The 18,480-nt window shown below is 46.0% G+C and overlaps 1 protein-coding gene across 3 annotated transcripts in view; it reads left to right on the top strand.

Annotated features, from left to right (window-relative positions):
• Positions 1–4,484: 4,484 nt before the first annotated feature.
• Positions 4,485–18,480, top strand: part of ZNF496 (zinc finger protein 496) — a 46,005-nt gene continuing 32,009 nt past the window's right edge. For 2 of the 3 annotated variants that reach the window (XM_015472165.3, XM_024994295.2), the window contains exons 1-5: positions 4,485–4,574; positions 5,955–6,071; positions 6,420–6,846; positions 7,258–7,441; positions 13,600–13,676. In XM_015472165.3, coding sequence (XP_015327651.1) covers positions 6,457–6,846; positions 7,258–7,441; positions 13,600–13,676 — 651 coding nt within the window. In that variant the 5' untranslated portion in view covers positions 4,485–4,574; positions 5,955–6,071; positions 6,420–6,456. Of the gene's footprint in view, positions 4,575–5,954; positions 6,072–6,419; positions 6,847–7,257; positions 7,442–13,599; positions 13,677–18,480 lie in introns of those variants that run through there. The other variant, NM_001205929.1, reaches the window with a different exon arrangement.

Raw genomic sequence — 18,480 nt, 5'->3', positions numbered from 1 at the left:
CTCATTTCATTGGATCTTGCAGCAGCACTTATCCTCATTGACTATCCCTCTTTCTTGAAAACACCTTTGCCTGTATGGGATTCCAAGGCTCAGCACCGCCCAGACTTCTCTCCACCTCATAGTGGCTGCTCCTTCTCCTCCCCCTACCCCCTTCCCCCTTTCCTCTTTTTCCCCTCTGGATCTCTCTCCTCTCTTTCCAGTCTCCAAAGCTAGTGTGGACCATTCAACTCCTCCAAGACAGCTCCTCTACCCATGCTAGTCTATTCTAGGATCTCAACTCCTATTGCGTGCTGTGACAACAGATTTCCACCTCTAGCCTTGGCTTTCTCCCAGAACCATCATAGCTATTTGTCTTGAGCATTTCAGACCTAGCAAGTCCAAAACTCATCTTTGTCTCCCAACCCCTTCCCAGAAACTGTTTTGCAGTTTCCTGGGAAGACTCTCCAGTCACCCAACTGGGGCCAAAACTACACATGTTTCTCACTCCTTTCACACCCAGAAGCACACCATGGAGGAAACCACTACTGCTCACCAGCCTCACCTCCACCAGCTGACTCTGGAATGGCCCATGTCCTGCTTGCATTTCTGTGGCTGCTTCAAAAATAGCCTCTGCCTCCCTCTATCCAGATCCAATCTGCTCTGCACAGTGATAATGATAAAATTAAAACCCCATCAAGCCATGCCCTCACTTGAAAATTTCTAAGTGTAAAATCCATGGTCACTCCATTCCAGTCTCCCCTTTCTCTAACCAGGGGACAAACCTCCTTCTTTATGGCCTTTGCATATGCTGTTCCTCTGCTGCACACTTCTGTTCAATTTGCCCTCCACCTGCTCTCTGCTCAAATGTTATCTTATGAAGGTCCTACCCAACCACCCTAGCAGGCTCCTTCTTACTTTGTTTTATTTTTTCATGCCATCTATCATTTGATTCCTCTTCTAGCTTCTAAAAGCCAGGACTGTCTATCTACTATGATCTCCCCAAGGTTGACAAAATTGGTGGCACACAGCACTTTATAAAAATACATTCAATCAGCAACATAATAGAAACCAAATGAAACATTACTTGTGAGATGGCTCAATGGTCCTTAAGTAGGATTTACATTCAGGGTTTTCTGTTGCTTTACTCGTGGTATCTGTCATAATCCCATTTGATGTCAAAGAAAGTACCTTCCCATGGTCTCCAGTTGCCACCCCACCTCCAGCCCAAGCTGACACACCATGGCCCTCACTAACTGCCTCCCTGTGCTTCTACATGTTTAGGGCCTTTGCTGTCATGGTGGCCTCCACTTGGGACCCTGTTTTCACCCATGCTTGGGCTTGATCAACTCCCTCACCTCAGATGTCACTATCACAATGGAACCTGCCCTGACCTCTTTCTTAATACTGTGACCATCCCCAGCTCATCCCCAGTATCCATTACCTGATATTGCTCAACGTTCTTCTTCCTCTCCAGTGCGAATCAAACATAGCAGATCATGTTATTGATTTTGTCCTGCCCTTCTCACCGATCCCCTCAGCCAATCACAGACACACCCTGAGAACCTGGAATAGAACCTAGCACCATGAATGCCTAGTGAGTACTCAGTACACATTTGTCAAATAACTGAATGGCCCCACACATTCAGTAAGGTAGACAGCATTATCCATTTTTTGGGTGAAGAAACTGAGCACAGAAAGGTTAAGTATAGCCAAGATCATCTGGTTAGGAATTGACAAGGCAGGTTTTAACCTGGGTGCTCTGACTCATAACCACTGTACTGAGCAAAATGCAGTAAATAAACACAAAGCTTCAAAGAGAGAGTTCACAGGGAGGTGTCAGTTCAGGGGAAGAAACCAGACAGGGCAGTGAGGACTGATCTGATGCTGTGAGTTAGGGATTTCTGGGCTATGAATGTACCTGCTTTAGAACTGCAGTGGACAGAACTATGAGCTCAGATTACCAACACTTAACAGGTAGTTCCCTCACCCAAGCGATCACAGGGCTGGAAACTCAGGCATATAGGATCTGGACTTTTAGAGCCGGCTGTACTATTTGCCAAAGCACCTTAGTCTGACCTGCCTTGGCTAATCCTTGGTTCCTCCCCTGCTCTCCTCCAAGCCATGGTACCTGGCTGGTGCTCCTGAGAAAGGGGTACACATGAGTTCTGTTGAATCCAGTTAAATCTGAAGGGGGTAGTTCCCACTGGTATCTGCAGGTTCCAGGGAGATGGCTGACCCTGCCTGCACCTGGCTGTCATTTGGGGGACCAATCACTGTTCACAAAAATGAATTTTACTCCTTTGCTTTATCTCCTGCAAAAGTCACAGAATCCAAGCATATCCCAAACGGCGGCTCCCTGTTAACTCCCTTACTCAGGAATGATTATTTGTTATTTAGAGGAAGAAACAAAAGGCTCCCAAGTCCTTGAAATGAGGAAAGCAATGCCAAGAAATCCAGTTCCAGACCCCCCTTGGTGGTCCAGTGGTTTAGATTCTGTGCTTCCAATTCAGAGGGTGCATGTTCCACCCCTGGTTGGGGAACTAAGACGCCACATGCCATGCAGCACCACCAAAAAATATATAAATAAATAAATAAAGTTTCAGGGTCCATCCACCTCTTTCACATCTGTTCAACCAGCCCACTTCCTTTCTTTAGGGGAACTGGTATTGTTCTGCTTGATCTGACCGGACATTAGTTATCTGCAGTAGTGTATCCTCTCTAGTCTGTCTGCATGCTCAGTCACGGCAAGAATACTGGAGTGGGTTGCCATTTATTTCCTCCTTCAGGGGATCTTCCAGACCCAGGAATCCAATCCGCATATGCAGTGGCTCCTGCATTGGCAGGAGGATTCTTTACCAATTCTTTACCACTGAGCCACCTGGGAAGCCCATCCTCTTCAGCAGATAGAGACATCTCTGCCTTCTTCTATGGGAAAGTTCAACTTCAGTGCTCAGCAGATGAAAAAAGAGAACTGTCGGTGTCAATCAGCTCTGCTCAGGACCCCCAGACATGCTTTCTCCCAAGCTCCAGAACTGGAAGATTAAGGATGGTCCCAGGAAGACCTGTCTTCGAGCTACATGTTCAGCATAGTGTAGTGGCAAGGAGCCCTGTCTAGAAGTCCAGAGGCCCTAATTCTTCCTGGCCTTCGCCACGACTCGACTTCAAGTCAAAGTCCATTAGCCCGTTCCCCTGACCCAGTGTGAACAGCTAGCTACACCCTACACTTAAGGGAGCAATAAGCACCCCGACCACCCACTGGGGGCCAAGACGGACCGAAGTCCCTCTGGGCCCTCCCTGGGTTGTCCTGATGCCCAGAAGGGACGTGTAACGAGTAGCTGTGAAACTCCGCAAACCCTCTGAAAGCCAGGGCTGACACCTTGGGCATCAGATAGAGGACAGAGGCGGGAGGTGAGTCTTCCTTTCCCGAGCCTTCCTTGCCTCTCCAGCGGCCGCGGGTCGAGGGTAGAGGAGGGGTTTAGGCTGGAAGGAGGTTGGGCCTGCAGGCGTGGGGGGGGGGGGGGGGCGGGTGCCACACCGGGATTCTGAAATGTAACGGCCCGCGGTGCGCCGCAGCCTTCTTCCTCCGCTCCCCCTCCCAACTCCAGCATTCAGCCTCGGCTCCCGGATCGGCCCTTCTGGGAGTAAATAAGCCCCTCGTACGAGTCCCAAGGCGGAGAACAGAGAAGAGAGGAGCCCCGAGACCAACCTTCCCACAGGCGGCCGCCCACAGAAGGGCGCACCCGCGCGACCCTCCCGCTGGCCCGGTTCTCTGCCCCGCCACTTCGCCACTCGCCTCCAGGCGCGGTCCCCGTCGCGCCTTCGAGGCCCCTGCCTCCAGCCCCGCCTCGACGCGCGCCCCCGGCGCAAGCCCGCGGGGAGGCCCGGCAGAGGCGGCTTGACGGACCCACAAAGCCCCCGGCCAGGCGCCGAGGCCTGGGCGCGCGCGAAGCGGGGCGTGGCAGGGCGGGGCGCGCCGGCCGGGCCGGGCCGGGGGTGTCGAATGTCACCCCTAGCGCACACCTCGGCCGGGGGGCGGAGGAGAGAACCACTGAGATGCGGAGACCTCCCCGGTCCTAGAGCGGAGCAGGAAGTGTCCCAGGGGAGGGAGCCGGAGGGCTTCGGCCTTTCCTTTCCTCAGCGTCCGGCGGGCTCCGGAGGCGGTCAGGCCTGTACGGCCCGCCAACTGGGACTCGGCGAGGAGGTGAGTGCGGCCCGGGCGGCCCGGGCGGCCCCGGCTTCTGCGGCCAGCGCACGCGACTGCGCGCTCCTCGGTCCCCTGGCTCCCAGCCCCGCGCGCTCCGGCCTCCCTTCCCAGGGCTGAGCTCTGAATCTCTGGGCAGGGGGATGAGACGACACAAATGTTTTTCAGGCGCCTGCATTTGATCCCACTTCTTCCCTCTTAAGCGGAGCCGTGGTTTTCTGGATGAGCAGGAAACAGGATCTTGGCTAGCCAGGGACAGAGTGGCCCTCGCAGAGAACCCGCCTCAGGAAGGACACCCGGGAGACCGGGCTGGAAGGATGAGGAGCTGCCGCTGTAGACTTCCGCCGCAGGAGGGCTTTGAGGTAGACGCTGAGAAGGAGTTCCATGCTGTGAGGTGAGGAGCCGGGAGCTGGCTAGAGTGGAGGTGGGTGCGGGTGTATAGGGAGGGGAAAAGGAGAGAAATCTGGATCAAAGGAAAGCTTGCCCCTTTCCTTGGCATACGGTATGCTCATCCCCTTCCCTTTCAGCTCATCCAGCTCCGTTCCTTCTCGTAGAGCGGCTTATAAGTACGCCCCGCCCCCTGTTGGATCCTCTTGAATTAATCAACGTTAATTCATTCATCACTCATCATTTCTGAGCTTCCTACGTGCCGGTGCCAGGGTGACAGGCTGTCTGGTTAGGGATGATGGGCTAAGCCCAGAGCCAGATGCCCTAGAGTACTAAGGGTGGGTGCAGACCTGAGGAACCTCAAGGCCCTGGAGGTGTGTGATGGCCGAGTTCAGGGAAGGTGGAGTTGAGTAGGACTGAGATTGGGTGTCAGATGCATGAGCAGACACTGGGGGAAATCCGGTGGTGGGGCAAACTGTAATGTGTGCTGGCATGCTGGGGAGCCTCCTAAACCGGGTGTTGAGAGCAAGGGACCACGTCCAATGATCTCAGAGGCCTGATGGTGGGGGAGGGGACCGTATTTGCCATTCGTTTTCCCTGGGTCCCGTACTCTGGTTTAGTGGCTGCTACTCTGATGTTGCCCTGCATATGTTCACTGAGGAGATGCAGGGGCTCTTGAGCCCCTCATATGTGGAGGCTGTGCCATTAGTGCCCCACCTCTGTCCTGCCTGGGGAAGGTCTGTGAGGTGTGTGTGGTTTTCTTCATTGTGGTTTGAAGATGACAAGAGAAGAGAAGGCAAGATGGGTGGAGGCCAGGTCAAAAGTCCAGACATCTTTAAATATATACTGAAGTTTACTATTCAGACTTTAGTGAAATGGGTGGAGGCTCCTTTTAAAACCCCGATGCTTTTAAATACTTACTGTTATTTTTCTGTAGTTAACTCAGGGTGTGCCTCTTTTGACTCTCCCCATTTCTTGTTTGGGGGCTTCCCTGGTGGCTCAGCAGTAAAGAATCTGCCTGTAATTCAGGAGATGCAGGTTAGATCACTGGGTCGGAAAGATCCTCTGGAGGAGGGCATGACAACCCAGTCCAGTATTGTTGCCTGGAGAATCCCCATGGACAGAGGAGCCTGGCAGGCTACAGTCCATCGCATCACAAAGAGTCAGACACAACTGAGCAACTGACATGCACACATGCTTCTTTTGTCTGGGTGTCTTCTGGGCTGTCTGCTTTCTTCCCTGCTTCCTGGTGCATACTCCACTGAGCAAGGCTTACTCGCTCTGTGTTGGTCTAACTCTGATAGCACTCACTACCAGCAGGGTGAATTTCCTGTCCTGGATCAGCTTTGAAGGCTTTTCCTGTGCATGTCTGTCTTTGTCTTTTCAGCTCATTTTGTAAAGGTCTCAAGGGCAAGGACGGTGACTTTGGCTCTGAAGCCTCAAGATAGCGGCCTTCTCAGCTCGTCCATTTCAGGTCCCTTCCAGGAGGACCTGGCCATCGAAGGTACCACAGAGTGTTAATTACCATCTCTCTCCTGCATGCGGCCCCATTGGTCTCCTGGGATGCTTGGAACACCAGTGCCACGTTGAAATGTCACTGCTTTTCTCCTGGACTGCCTGCCTTGTTCATCCAATCCTCAGTTAGGGAAATCATATAATGATGCTTTTGGGAATGGGGTTGTTCCTTCTCTGCCTTTATGTAAGGATCATCCACACTGACAAATGTCACATATCCTGGTGCTTCTCCCAAAGGCTGATCTCTGTGGGCTTTTTCACTTTTCCCATCACCACCCCCAAAAAACTACTACAGGAGACCAGAACATTGAAGCCAGTGATTTCTGTTTGGAAATAGGGTCGTCTTCTGCTGCTGACCCCCATCAAATCCCATCATGCCCACAGCCCTGTGCCCCCGAGTCTTGGCTCCAAAGGAAAGTGAGGAGCCCAGGAAAATGAGGAGCCCACCGGGAGAGAACCCTTCCTCCCAGGGTGAGCTTCCCAATCCCGAGTCCTCCCGCCGCCTCTTCCGACGTTTCTGCTACCAGGAGGCTGCAGGCCCCCGGGAGGCCCTACACCGCCTCTGGGACCTATGCCGGGGCTGGCTGCGACCTGAAAGGCACACCAAGGAGCAAATCCTGGAGCTGCTGGTGCTGGAGCAGTTCTTGGCCATCCTGCCCCGGGAGGTCCAGGGCTGGGTGCGGGCCCAGGAACCTGAGAGTGGTGATCAGGCTGTGTCTGCTGTGGAGGCCCTGGAACGAGAGCCAGGGAGACCCTGGCAATGGGTGAGCAGAGGGGGCTGGGCTAAGCTGGCTGGGAGGATGGGAAGGGAAAGGGAGAGAGTGGGGCTGGGCAGCAGATGTGGAGAGGGTGGCCACGCGCTTTGATGCTTTGGTGGGGTCACGTATTCCCTGGCCAGGGATGAGGAATTCCATCTAGAGCCATGTGCTTTCGTTATGTCCACATTGAAGTTTGATACCCCCAAAAGGCAGAATCCATTACCTAAAGGCTCTAATTTGTGACACGGTTATGTCATCTCTCTTTATAGCCTGAACAAGGTGGGTCTGTGCTTCTAGTGGTTGTGTTAATGAGGCCCAGGGAGGGGGAAGTTTGCCCAGTCCCTGGCACAATTGCTGGTCCTCATCTGGCCAGGGACCTCTCCACCGAGCTCTAAAGAGCCCTCTCTGGGATTGCAGCTCAAGCACTGTGAAGACCCTGTGGTGATTGACGATGGGGACAGCCCTCCAGACCAAGAGCAAGAGCAGCTGCCAGCAGAGCCCCACAGTGACCTTGCAAAGAGCCAGGATGCCCAGCCCATAGCTCTGGCTCAGAGCCCTGGGCTTCCAAGCAGGCTCTCAGGCCAGCTCAGCGGGGACCCAGGTAGGGTGCCCATGGGAGTGGGGGAGGGGCGTTTGTTCCTGGCCCTGTGCGCTTGGAAGTAGCTCTTGACATTTTTGGTTCTCTCCTGCCCCCTGAGTGGCTCTGAACCTTTTTCAGGGTCTGGTCCTTCCCTAGAACAATTGAATGAGAATCTCATGAGAGTGTCCTCTTCGTGGTGCCAGGTCTGCCCAGAGGGACCTCTTCTGTGAGTAGGTGTTTTTTGAGGCTGCATCATCTCACTGCTTTGAGGGCGCATCTCTGAGTTTGTTTTGTTGGTTTGGAGACAGCTGGGCACCATCACTGTCCAAATAGGGCCTGCGTGGGGAGCTGAGTGTAGCCATGTCCTCTTATCTCTCTGAACATCTCTTTTCTCACTTAAGTAGCTTCTGCTCTCAAGATTTTATAATGTTGAAAGAAAATATAAAAATGCCCCCTAGGGAACAGGGTGATATGTGTGTCTCAAAATTGTACTTATCTTAATTGAAAATATTTTATTGTTAACCATTGTGTGAGCCTTCAGCAAGTTGAAATCTTTGCTGATGAAAGGTCTTGCCTCCGTGTTGGTGGCTGCTGACTCATCAAAATGGCAGTTGCTGAAGGTTGGCGTAACTGGCAGTGTCTTAAAATGAGACAGTAATTAACTTTTGCCTCATCGATTGAATCATTCCTTTCAGGAACAATTTTTCTATAGTATATAATGCTGTTTCATAGCATTTTACCCACAGAACTTCTTTCTTTTTAAAATAGAATCAGTCCTCTCACTGTCATTGCTGTATCAATTGAGTTCATGTAATATTCTAAAGCTTTTGTTGCCATTTCACCAGCAGTCTTCACAGCACCTTCACCAGGAGTAGATGTCATCTCAAGAAACTGCTTTCTCTACTCATCCATAAGAAGCAACTCTTCAAGTTTTATCATAAGATTTTCACAAGTCAGTCACATCTTCAAGCTCCACTTCTAATTCTGTTTCTTTGCTGTTTCTACCACATATGTCATCTCTTTCTCCGCTCAAGCCTTGAACCACTCAGAGTCATCCATGAGGATTGGTGTCAACTTCTTTTAAACTCCTGTTGTGTTGATGTTGATATTTTGGTATCTTCCCATGAGTGGTTTTTTTTTTCCTGGCCATGCCGATTTGTGGGATTTTTGTTCCCCGACCAGCTATTGAACCTGAGCCCTGGCAGTGAAAGTGCTGAGTCCTAACCACTGGTGGTGGTGGTTTAGTCGCTAAGTTGTGTCCAACTCTTACGAGCCCATGGACTGTAGCCTGCCAGACTCCTCTGTGCATGGGATTCTCCAAGCAAGAATACTGGGGTGGGTTGCCATTTCCTTCTCCAGGGGATCTTCCTGATCCAGGGATCAAACCTGGGTCTCCTGCATTGCAGACAGATTCTTTACCTACTGAGCTATGTGGGAAGCCCCTAACTACTAGACCACCGGGAATGTTCTCATGAATAGTCTAATGGCATCTAGAACAGTGAACCCCTTCCAGGAGATTTTCAGTTTACTTTGTCCAGATCCATCAGAAGAAGCACTGTGTATGGCAGCTATAGCTTTGTGAAATGTATTTCTTACCTTAAATAATAAGACTTGAAAGTTGAAACTACTCTTTGATCTATGAGCTTCAGAATGGATGTTGTTAGTAGGCATGAAAACAACATTAATCTTGTATATCTCCAACAGACATCTCTTGGGAGACTATTCAAAAAGCAGTACTATTTTGAAAGGAATCTTTATTTCTGAGCAGTAAGTCTCTTCAGTGGGGATTAAAATATTCAGTAAACCATGTTGTAACCAGATGTGCTGTCATCTAGGCTTTGCTCCATTTATAGAGCACAGGCGGAGTGGCTTTAGCATAATTCTTCAGGGTCCTAGGAGTTTTGGAATGGTAAATGAGCATTGGTTTCAACTTACAGTCACCAGCTGTATTAGTGCCTAACAAAAGAGTCAGCCTGTTCTTTAAAGCTTTGAAGCCAGGCATTGCCCTTTCTGTAGCTATGAAAGTCCTATGTGGCATCTTCTTCCAATATAAGGCTGCTTTATCCACACTGAAAGTCTGTTGTGCAGTGTAGGCGCCATCATTAATGATGTTAACTTGATCTTCTGGATAACTTGTTGTTTCACCTTTCACTTTTATATTATGGAGAAGAGCTTTTTTCCTTGAATCTTGTGAACCAGCATTTGCTAGTTTCAAACGTTTTATTTATGGCTTTTTTACCTCTCTCAGCCTTTGTCGAATAAAAAGAAGTACGGCCTTGTTCTGGATTAGGTTTTGGCTTAAGGGAATGTTGAGGCTTGTTTGATCTATCCAGACCACTAAAACTTCCACTGTACCAGCAATAAGGCTATTGTACCTTCTTGTGTGTTCATTGGAGTAGCACTTTTAATTTCTTGCAATAATTTTTTGTTTGCATTCGCAACTTGGCTGTTGGATGCAAGAGGCCTAGCTTTTAGCCTGCCTCAGCTTTTTTTATTTTTAATATTTATTTATTTGGCTGATGGCATGCAGAATCTTTAATTGCTGCATGCAAACTCTTAGTTGCTATTTGTGGGATCTAGTTCCCTGGCCAGGGATTGAACCCAGGCCGCCTGCATTGGGAGTGCAGTCTTAGCCACTGGGCCGCACAAGGGAAGAGTCTCAGTCTGTTTCAGCTTTTGATATGCCTTCCTCACTGTTTTAAATCTTCTAATGTGAGAGGTATGTGGCCCTTCCTTTCATTTGAAAAGTTAGAGGCCCTTGTAGGATTGTTCATTGGCCTTATTTCAGTATTGTTGTGTCTCACAGAATAGAGGTCCAAAAAGAGGGAGAGAAATCAGGGAGCCAGCACCACACACAACATTTATCTGTTAAATTTGCTTATGTGGGCAGAGTTTATGGCACCCCAAAACAATTACAATAGTAACCAAAGTTACTGTATAGTAATAGTAATCAAAGATCACTGATCACAGGTCACTGTGACAGATAGGATAATAATGAAAAAGTTTGAAATATTACGAGAACTCTCAAAATGTGACACAGAAACATGAGGTAAGCAAATGCTGTTGGGAAATTGGCACCAGTAGGATTGCTTTGAGGCAGAGTTGCCAAAAATCTTTACTTTTTAAAACACATAATATCTGCAAAGTGCAATAAAATGAGGTATGTCTGGCTACCCATAAAATACTGACTGGGGGGTGAGTTGCCCATGATTTTTTATTTTTTCTTGGCTGCACTGTGGCGTTCACACTCTTAGTTGTGGCATGCAAACTCCTAGGGTTTTTGTTTTTTAATTTTACTTATTTCTTTTTGTCTGTGCCAGCTCTTCGTTGCTGTGAGGGTTTTTCTCCAGTTGGGGTACATGGGCTTTTCATGCAGAGCCCAGACCCTAAGGTGTGCTTCAGTAGTTGCGGCGCATGAGCTCAGTAGTTGTAGTTCCCAGACTCTAGAGCACAGGCTCAATAGTTGTAGCGTACACACTTAGCTGCTCCAAGACTTGTGGAATCTTCCTAGACCAGGGATTGAACCTCCTGCATTGGCAGGTGGATTCTTTGCCACTGAGCCACCATGAAAGTCCAGGGAGTTTTTTTAAGATTTTTTTTTTTTTTTTGCTGCACCTTGTAGCATGTGGGATCTAGTTCCCTAATCAGGGATTGAATCTGAGCCCCTACATTGGGAGCATGGAGTCTTAAACGCTGGACCACCAGGGAAGTCCCCTGCCCATGATTTTTAGTTGTAATCACCATGGAAAAAATTGGTGCTCTCAGGTGGAAGAGAGTGACCTGTATGGTGTGAGGGTTAGCTCAGGTGGACTTATCACCTTGTACTACAGTTATAGATGGCAGAAGAAAGCATAAGGAGACCAGAAATCCATTCTTGGTGATTCACAGAAATTGTCTTTACTGTAATAAGCTTTGGAGTATAGAAAAGTTACATAGTACGTTTCTTTATGTGTGAAACTATACTAATTTTTGTACAAATCAAATAAACTCCAACCTTTCCTTGGTTAAAAGTCAAGACAGATGTGCTAGTTTTTTGGAGCTGCTGTAATACAGTCCCACAGACTGGGCAGCTGAAACAACAGAAATTTCTGTGTCCTAACATGGTCTTCATTATGTATGTCTGTGTCTTAATCTCCTCTTCTTATGAGAGCATCAGGCATATTGGAAATCCCCCTCCCATTACCTCATTTTAACTTAATTACTGCTTGAAAAATCCTATGTCCAAATATATTCCCGTTCTGAGGTATTGGGGGTTGGGTCTTTAATATGAATTCAGTGGAGATGAAGCAATTCAGCCCACAACCACAGGCATGAGAAACAACCATTTGCCCAGATAAACAATGTTTCCCAGGTGGTACTAGTGGTAAAGAACCCACCTGCCATTGCAGGAGACCCAGGAGATGCAGGTTGAATCCCTGGGTTGGGAAGATCCCCTGGAGGAGAACCACCATGGCAACCCACTCCAATATTCTTGCCTAGAGAATCCCATGGACAGAGGAACTTGGTGGCCTATAGCCCATAAGGTTGCAAAGAGTCAGACACGACTGAAGTGACATAGCATGCATGCCCATGCCAGCAGCCTGGGTTCTACAGGTTCTACAGGTGGCTATGAGAGGGTCTTAAGGAACTGTGTCAGCCTACTCACTTCCTGGTAGAGTTCTGAGATAAGCCAGCTGCTGCGTGTCAAAAGGGTCAGTGCTGCCATTTCCCTGAGCAATAATAAATGGACAAAGAAAGCATGATGAGAGTTAGCTATTAGCAATACCTTAAACGTTCAGGTGATTGATCACTGGGAAGAATTTCCAGTAAAAACCATATAGTTACTAGTCTTGAAGATTTTCCCCAAAATATAGTTTTTATTTAGAGGCTGAAAGCTTTTCAAAGTAATCCTCAAAGTATTGATATGCTCATTTATCATGCTGAAAGGTAGGGTAGGGCTGTGTTTTATCCCTCAGAAGGTGGTAGATATGAGAGCAAAATTAAAACATCCCTTCTTCAAGGGACTTCCTGGGTGGTCCAGTGACTGATACTCACTCTATGCTCACGATGCAGGTGGCTCAAGTTTGATTCCTGGTCAGGGAGCTAGATCCTACATGCTGCAACTAAGAGTTTGCATGCTACAACTAAAGATCCAGCATGCCACAATGAAGATAAAAGATCCAGAGTGCCACAGCTAAGACCTGGCACAGCCAAATAAATTAAAAAAATAATTATTAAAAAAAAATCCCTTCCCCAAATCCATACCCACCAACCCTGAGCTTCTGGCAGCAGAGTGATGAGGCTGCATCCCATAGGGAACTGCTCCCCAAATGTCACTGCTGGCTGAGCTGGCTCCTGTCTTGGGCTCTTGTTCCAAGTAGTCACACCTGCCCCTGTTTGCAGAAAGCTTTGCATCCCAGGTGTGAAAGGTGAGGAGCATTGGCTTCTATTTGGCACTGATTTTGCATTATGAACTGGGGTTAATCTGAATTTTCTCTAAACTGAGAGATGATAGTACATCCTTCCAAGTTAATTCTATGAAAGGAGCACTTTTTGAAACACAGCTCATTTGACATGACTGCACTGCATATACATGAGCCAGGTATATGGCTCACTTCTTGCAGAAGTGCAGGCAGGAGCTTGTCAGGGGAGAGAAATCACATGAGAATATAGCAGAGGCTCTTGATAGCCCAGGATAAGGGAGAGTGAGATGATCCCAATGCTACACTCTACATGTTTTGTGTACATTTTTGTGTGATTAGTGGTTAGGGTATTGTGCCAAGTACTCTTCCAGGAGCATCTAATAGAGATAAGAAAGATAGGCTTCCTTAAGGAGCTTTGCAATTTATAAACTTATAAATGTATAAATTTACATGACACTAGAGTCCCACAAAATCTTTGTTGCCAACAGCTCTTACTGACCTTTTACTCCGTGGAGTTTTAACCTTTATTTCCCTCATATTATGGATGATAGAGCTGAGGTCCCTGGACCTGCAGGGAGTCACATAGCTGGTTGGTGGCAGAGCCAACTGGAACCCAAACATTTCGTTTTAAAGCCCACATTGACATGTCTTAAAGCAAAGCAATAGAAACCCTTATGATTTGCAAATGCTTTTTACGTACATCATCTGGTAATCCTTTTTCTACAGGTAAGAAAAGAGACTCAGATTTTTATGGGATTCTTTTCTGATCTCTTTCAGTCCTGCAAGACACTTCCATTCTTCAGGAAGCGAGTTTGAGGGATGCACAGCAGGTGACTACCTTCCAGCTACCCCCGGTGAGTGATTTCTGGGGCAGTCACTCATGAGCCTTAGTGCTTGGCACATGTGTTTCAGTATCTATCAGGTACTGTGATGATTGTTGAACATACACGACCCAAAGGAGATGAAACTCATATTTCTTATTAAAAATTGATATATCTTTGATTAGTGTGACACACAGGGAGATATTGTAAATTTAATATCTAATGAGCCTTGATATGCATCTTGTGGGAAAAAAGATGTATATTTTGATATTCAGTGTTGTTTTATCACTCTGTTGAAGATAGTTGCTGCCTAATGAACTAGAAATCACCATCATGAAAATCTTTTTTTCTTTTTGGTTTTAAAATATTTATGGTAGTATAGGCATAACAAAATATACTATCTTAACCATTTTTCACATAGTGTTTTTAAGTGTTCAGTAATATTAAACATATTGATATTGTTGTGGAGCCAACCTCTAGTGTTTTTTCATCTGGTGGTGGTGGTGGTTTAGTCTCTAAGTCATGTCTGACTCTTGTGATCCCGTGGACTATAGCCTGCCAGGCTCCTCTGTCCATGGGATTCTCCAGGCAAGAATACTGGAGTGGGTTGCCATTTCCTTCTCCATCTGCCCAAGTTGAAATTCCTCACAAATTAAGTAACTCCCTCCATTCCTCATACCTCCCAGCCCCTTGAAGCCACCATTCTACTTCTATGATTTGACTACTCCAGATATCTCCTATAAGTGGAATCATACAGCATTTTTCTTTTCATGACTGGCTTATTTCATTAAGCATAATGACCTCAAGGTTCATCCTTGAAGTAACATGTGCAGAATCTCCTTCCTTTTTAAGGCTGAATAGTATTCCCTGTTATGTATATAATGCATTTTGTCTGTCTGTTCATTCATTGATGGACACTTAGGTTGCTTCGGCCTTTTGGCTATTGTTAGTAATGCTGTTCTGAGATCATGGTGCACATGAAATTTATATATTTTTAATTTTTTTACATAACTAAAATCACATATAGTTCAATTTACATGAAGTTGAATCTCTTATACTCATAAGAGATCCCTTACACTTTTATACTAAGTATAAGATTGCTTATACTTTTATACTAAGTAATATTTGTTATTGTTCAGTCACTAAGTGATGTCTGACTTTTTCTGACGCCATGGACTGTAGCATGCCAGGCTTTCCTGCCTTCACCATTTCCTGGAGTTTGCTCAAACTCTTGTCCATTGAGTCAATGATGCCATCCAACCATTTCATCCTCTTGTCACTCCCCTTCTCCTCCTGCCCTCAGTCTTTCCCAGCATCAGGGTCTTTTCCATTGTGTCCGCTCTTCGCATCAGGTGACCAGAGTTTTGGAGCCTCAGCTTCAGCATCAGTCCTTCCAATGAATATTCAGAACTTATTTCCTTTAGGATTGACTGGTTTGATCTCCTTGCAGTCTAAGAGACTCTCAAGAGTCTTCTCTCACACCACAGTTTGAAAGCATCGGTTCTTCAGCACTCAGCTTTCTTTATGGTCCAACTCACATCCATCCATACATGACTGCTGGAGAAGCCATAACTTTGACTATACAGAACTTTGTTGCCAAAGTGATGTCTCTGCTATTTAATATGCTGTCTGTGTTTGTCATAGCTTTCCTTTCAAGGATCAAGTGTCTTTTCATTTCATGGCTGCAGTCACCATCCACAGTGATTTTGGAGCCCAGGAAAATAAAGTCTGTCATTGTTTCCATTGTTTCCGTATTTGCCATGAAGTGATGGGATTGGATGCCATGATCTTAGTTTTTTGAATGTTGAGTTTTAAGCCAACTTTTTCACTCTCCTCTTAGAGCCTCTTTAGTTCCTTTGTGCTTTCTGCCATTAGGGTGGTATCATCTGCATATCTGGGTTATTGATATTTCTCTCATATTTCACATGTTAGTAAGGTAGTCCTCAAAATCCTTAAAGCTAAGCTTCAACAGTACGTGAACCAAGAATTTCCAGATGTACAAGCTGGATTTAGAAAAGGCAGAGGAACTAGTGACGAAATTGCCAGCATCCATTGGATCATAGAACAAGCAAGGGAATTCCAGAAAAATGTCTATTTCTGTTTCATTGACTACGCTACAGCCTTTGACTGTGTGGATCATAACAAACTGTGTAAAGTTCTTAAATGGCAACATCTTGTGAAAATATACAGTGTCACAACTAGCGAGTTGACATGGATACATAAAGGATACAGGTCATTTGCTTCATTGGAGAATCCTTCATTTTGCCTTTTATAACCAAACCCACTTCTCTTTTACACCATGCTCTCATCTTTCTCTGACAACTATTAACTTGTTTTACATCTCTGTAATGCTTACTCCTTAGAAGAAAAGTTATGACCAACCTAGATAGCATATTGAAAAGCAGAGACATTACTTTGCCAGCAAAGGTCCGTTTAGTCAAGGCTATAGTTTTTCCAGTGGTCATGTATGGATGCGAGAGTTGGACTGTGAAGAGAGCTGAGCGCCGAAGAATTGATGATTTTGAACTGTGGTGTTGGAGAAGACTCTTGAGAGTCCCTTGGACTGCAAGGAGATCCAACCAGTCCATTCTAAAGGAGATCAGCCCTGGGTGTTCTTTGGAAGGAATGATGCTAAAGCTGAAACTCCAGTACTTTGGCCACCTCATGCAAAGAGTTGACTCATTGGAAAAGACTCTGATGCTGGGAGGGATTGGGGGCAGGAGGAAAAGGGGACGACAGAGGATGAGATGGCTGGATGGCATCACCGACTCGCTGGACATGAGTTTGAGTGAACTCTGGGAGATGGTGATGGACAGGGAGGCCTGGCGTGCTGCGATTCATGGGGCCGCAAAGAGTCGAACGTGACCGAGTGACTGGACTGAACTGAACTGAACTGAATGTTGCCGTTTCAAGAAAATTATATGAATGGATTCATACAGTATGTAACATTTGGGAATTTACAGCATAATTCTGTGGAGCTTCAGCCAGGGTTTTGCATGTATCAGTAGTCTGTTCCTTTTTTAGTACTGAGTAGAATGTCTTGGTACGGCTATACTACAGTTTGTTTAACCAGTCACCCATTGAAGGACATTTTGGTTGTTTCTAGTTGGGGCTGTCTTGCTGATCCTGTTCACAGTGCCAATTGTCTCTCTTTTCACACTGTCCACACTGTTCGCTGAACCCAGGGTAGGCAAGGCACAAGCTAAGAGGCTGGAAGAAGACTTGAGGAGCCATAGGAACTGCAGACATGTTTATTCTTTCCTGGCTGGCATGGCAGCCATAATACAGCCTCTCTCCTGGCTGTTGTGGGAGCCATAGCAGCGGCCACAATGTAATCATAATGTAGCCATAACAGAGCCATAATATAATCTCATATACCATAATCATGATGTTCCTCCAGCATGGCCCCAATGTAGCAGCAGCCAGAGTTTTTCATGGTGAAGCTCATACAGGGATACCCCACAAAGTAGCCAAGGGAGTACCTCATGAGTGCATGTGCAGTGCTATAAAAATGATTTCAACTGTTAATAGTCATTATTTACAAAATGTGGGGTGAGAGAGCCTGAACACAGCCATCTTGGCTAATTTGCTCTCTCCCCACAGAGGCCATTTTGCATAAAGCTGCTGTAAACATTTGTGTACAGGTTTTGTGTGAATGTCAGTCTTTGTTTCTTTGGGATAAATGCTCAGGCATGCAGTTGTTAGGTTTAATGGGAAGTGTATATTTAGTTTTGTAGGGAAACTTTTATTTTCCAGAGTAACTTCCTTTTCAAGAGTAACGGTTCCATTTTGCATTCCTGTGAGCTATGTATGAATAACGACATTGTCTACATCCTCTCACTGTTCATTATTGTCACTTTTTTTTTAGCCATTCTGATAAGTGATATTGTGGTTTAAATTTGCATTTCCCTCAAGGCTAATAAAGTTGGGTATCTTTTCCTATGCTTCTCCACTATCTGAATATCCTCTAATGTGAAATGTTTCTTTATGACTTTTGCCCATGGTTCTAATTGGACCATTTACTTTTTTACTATTGTTTTAAGAACTCAATATATATTTGTCCTTTGTTGGATATGTGTTTTGCAGATTTTTCCTCTTACTCTGAAACTTGTCTTTCCATCCCTTTAACAGAGTTTTTAACAGAGCAAAAGTGTTAAATCTGGATTAAGTCCAGGTTGTTAGTTTTTCCTTTTAAGTATCAGGCTTTTGGTATAAAGTCTAAGAACTCTTGGCTTAGTATTAGATCCCAAAGATTTTCTCCTATTTTTTCCTAAAAGTGAGATAGTTTCACATTTTACATTTGAGTCCTTTTTACCTTTAATCCATGATCTGTGATCCATTTACATTTAAGTCCATGACCTCTAATTTTGTATAAATGTGAGATTGAGGTCAAGGTTCATATTTTTTACCAGTGGATGTCCAGTTGCTCCAATACCATTTGTTGAAAAGGCTGTCTCTCCCCCACTGAATTGCTTTTGTCCCTTTGTCAAAAATCTGTTGAGCATATTTGTGTGAGTCTTTTCCTAGGTTCTCTATTCTGTTCCATTGATTTATTTGTCTCTTTCTCTGCTAGTACTGTACAAGTTTGATTACTGTAGCTATATGCTAAGTCTTAAAGTTGGGTAGATTGATTCTTTTATTTTATTCTTTCTTTTTCAAAATTATTTCAGCTATTTTAATCCCTTTGATTTTAGCTATTTTAATTCTTTTCTCTGTAAATTTTAGAATAATCTTGTCCATGACTACAAAGGATCTTACTGATATTTTGATAGGGATTTTGTTAAACCAACCTATATTTCAGTTTGGGGAACATGGGCATTTTTATCATCTGAGTCTT

The sequence above is a fragment of the Bos taurus genome, chromosome 7 (genome assembly GCF_002263795.3).
Source record: "Bos taurus isolate L1 Dominette 01449 registration number 42190680 breed Hereford chromosome 7, ARS-UCD2.0, whole genome shotgun sequence".
Lineage (NCBI taxonomy): Eukaryota > Metazoa > Chordata > Mammalia > Artiodactyla > Bovidae > Bos > Bos taurus.
This window is presented reverse-complemented; position numbering and strand designations above follow the sequence as displayed.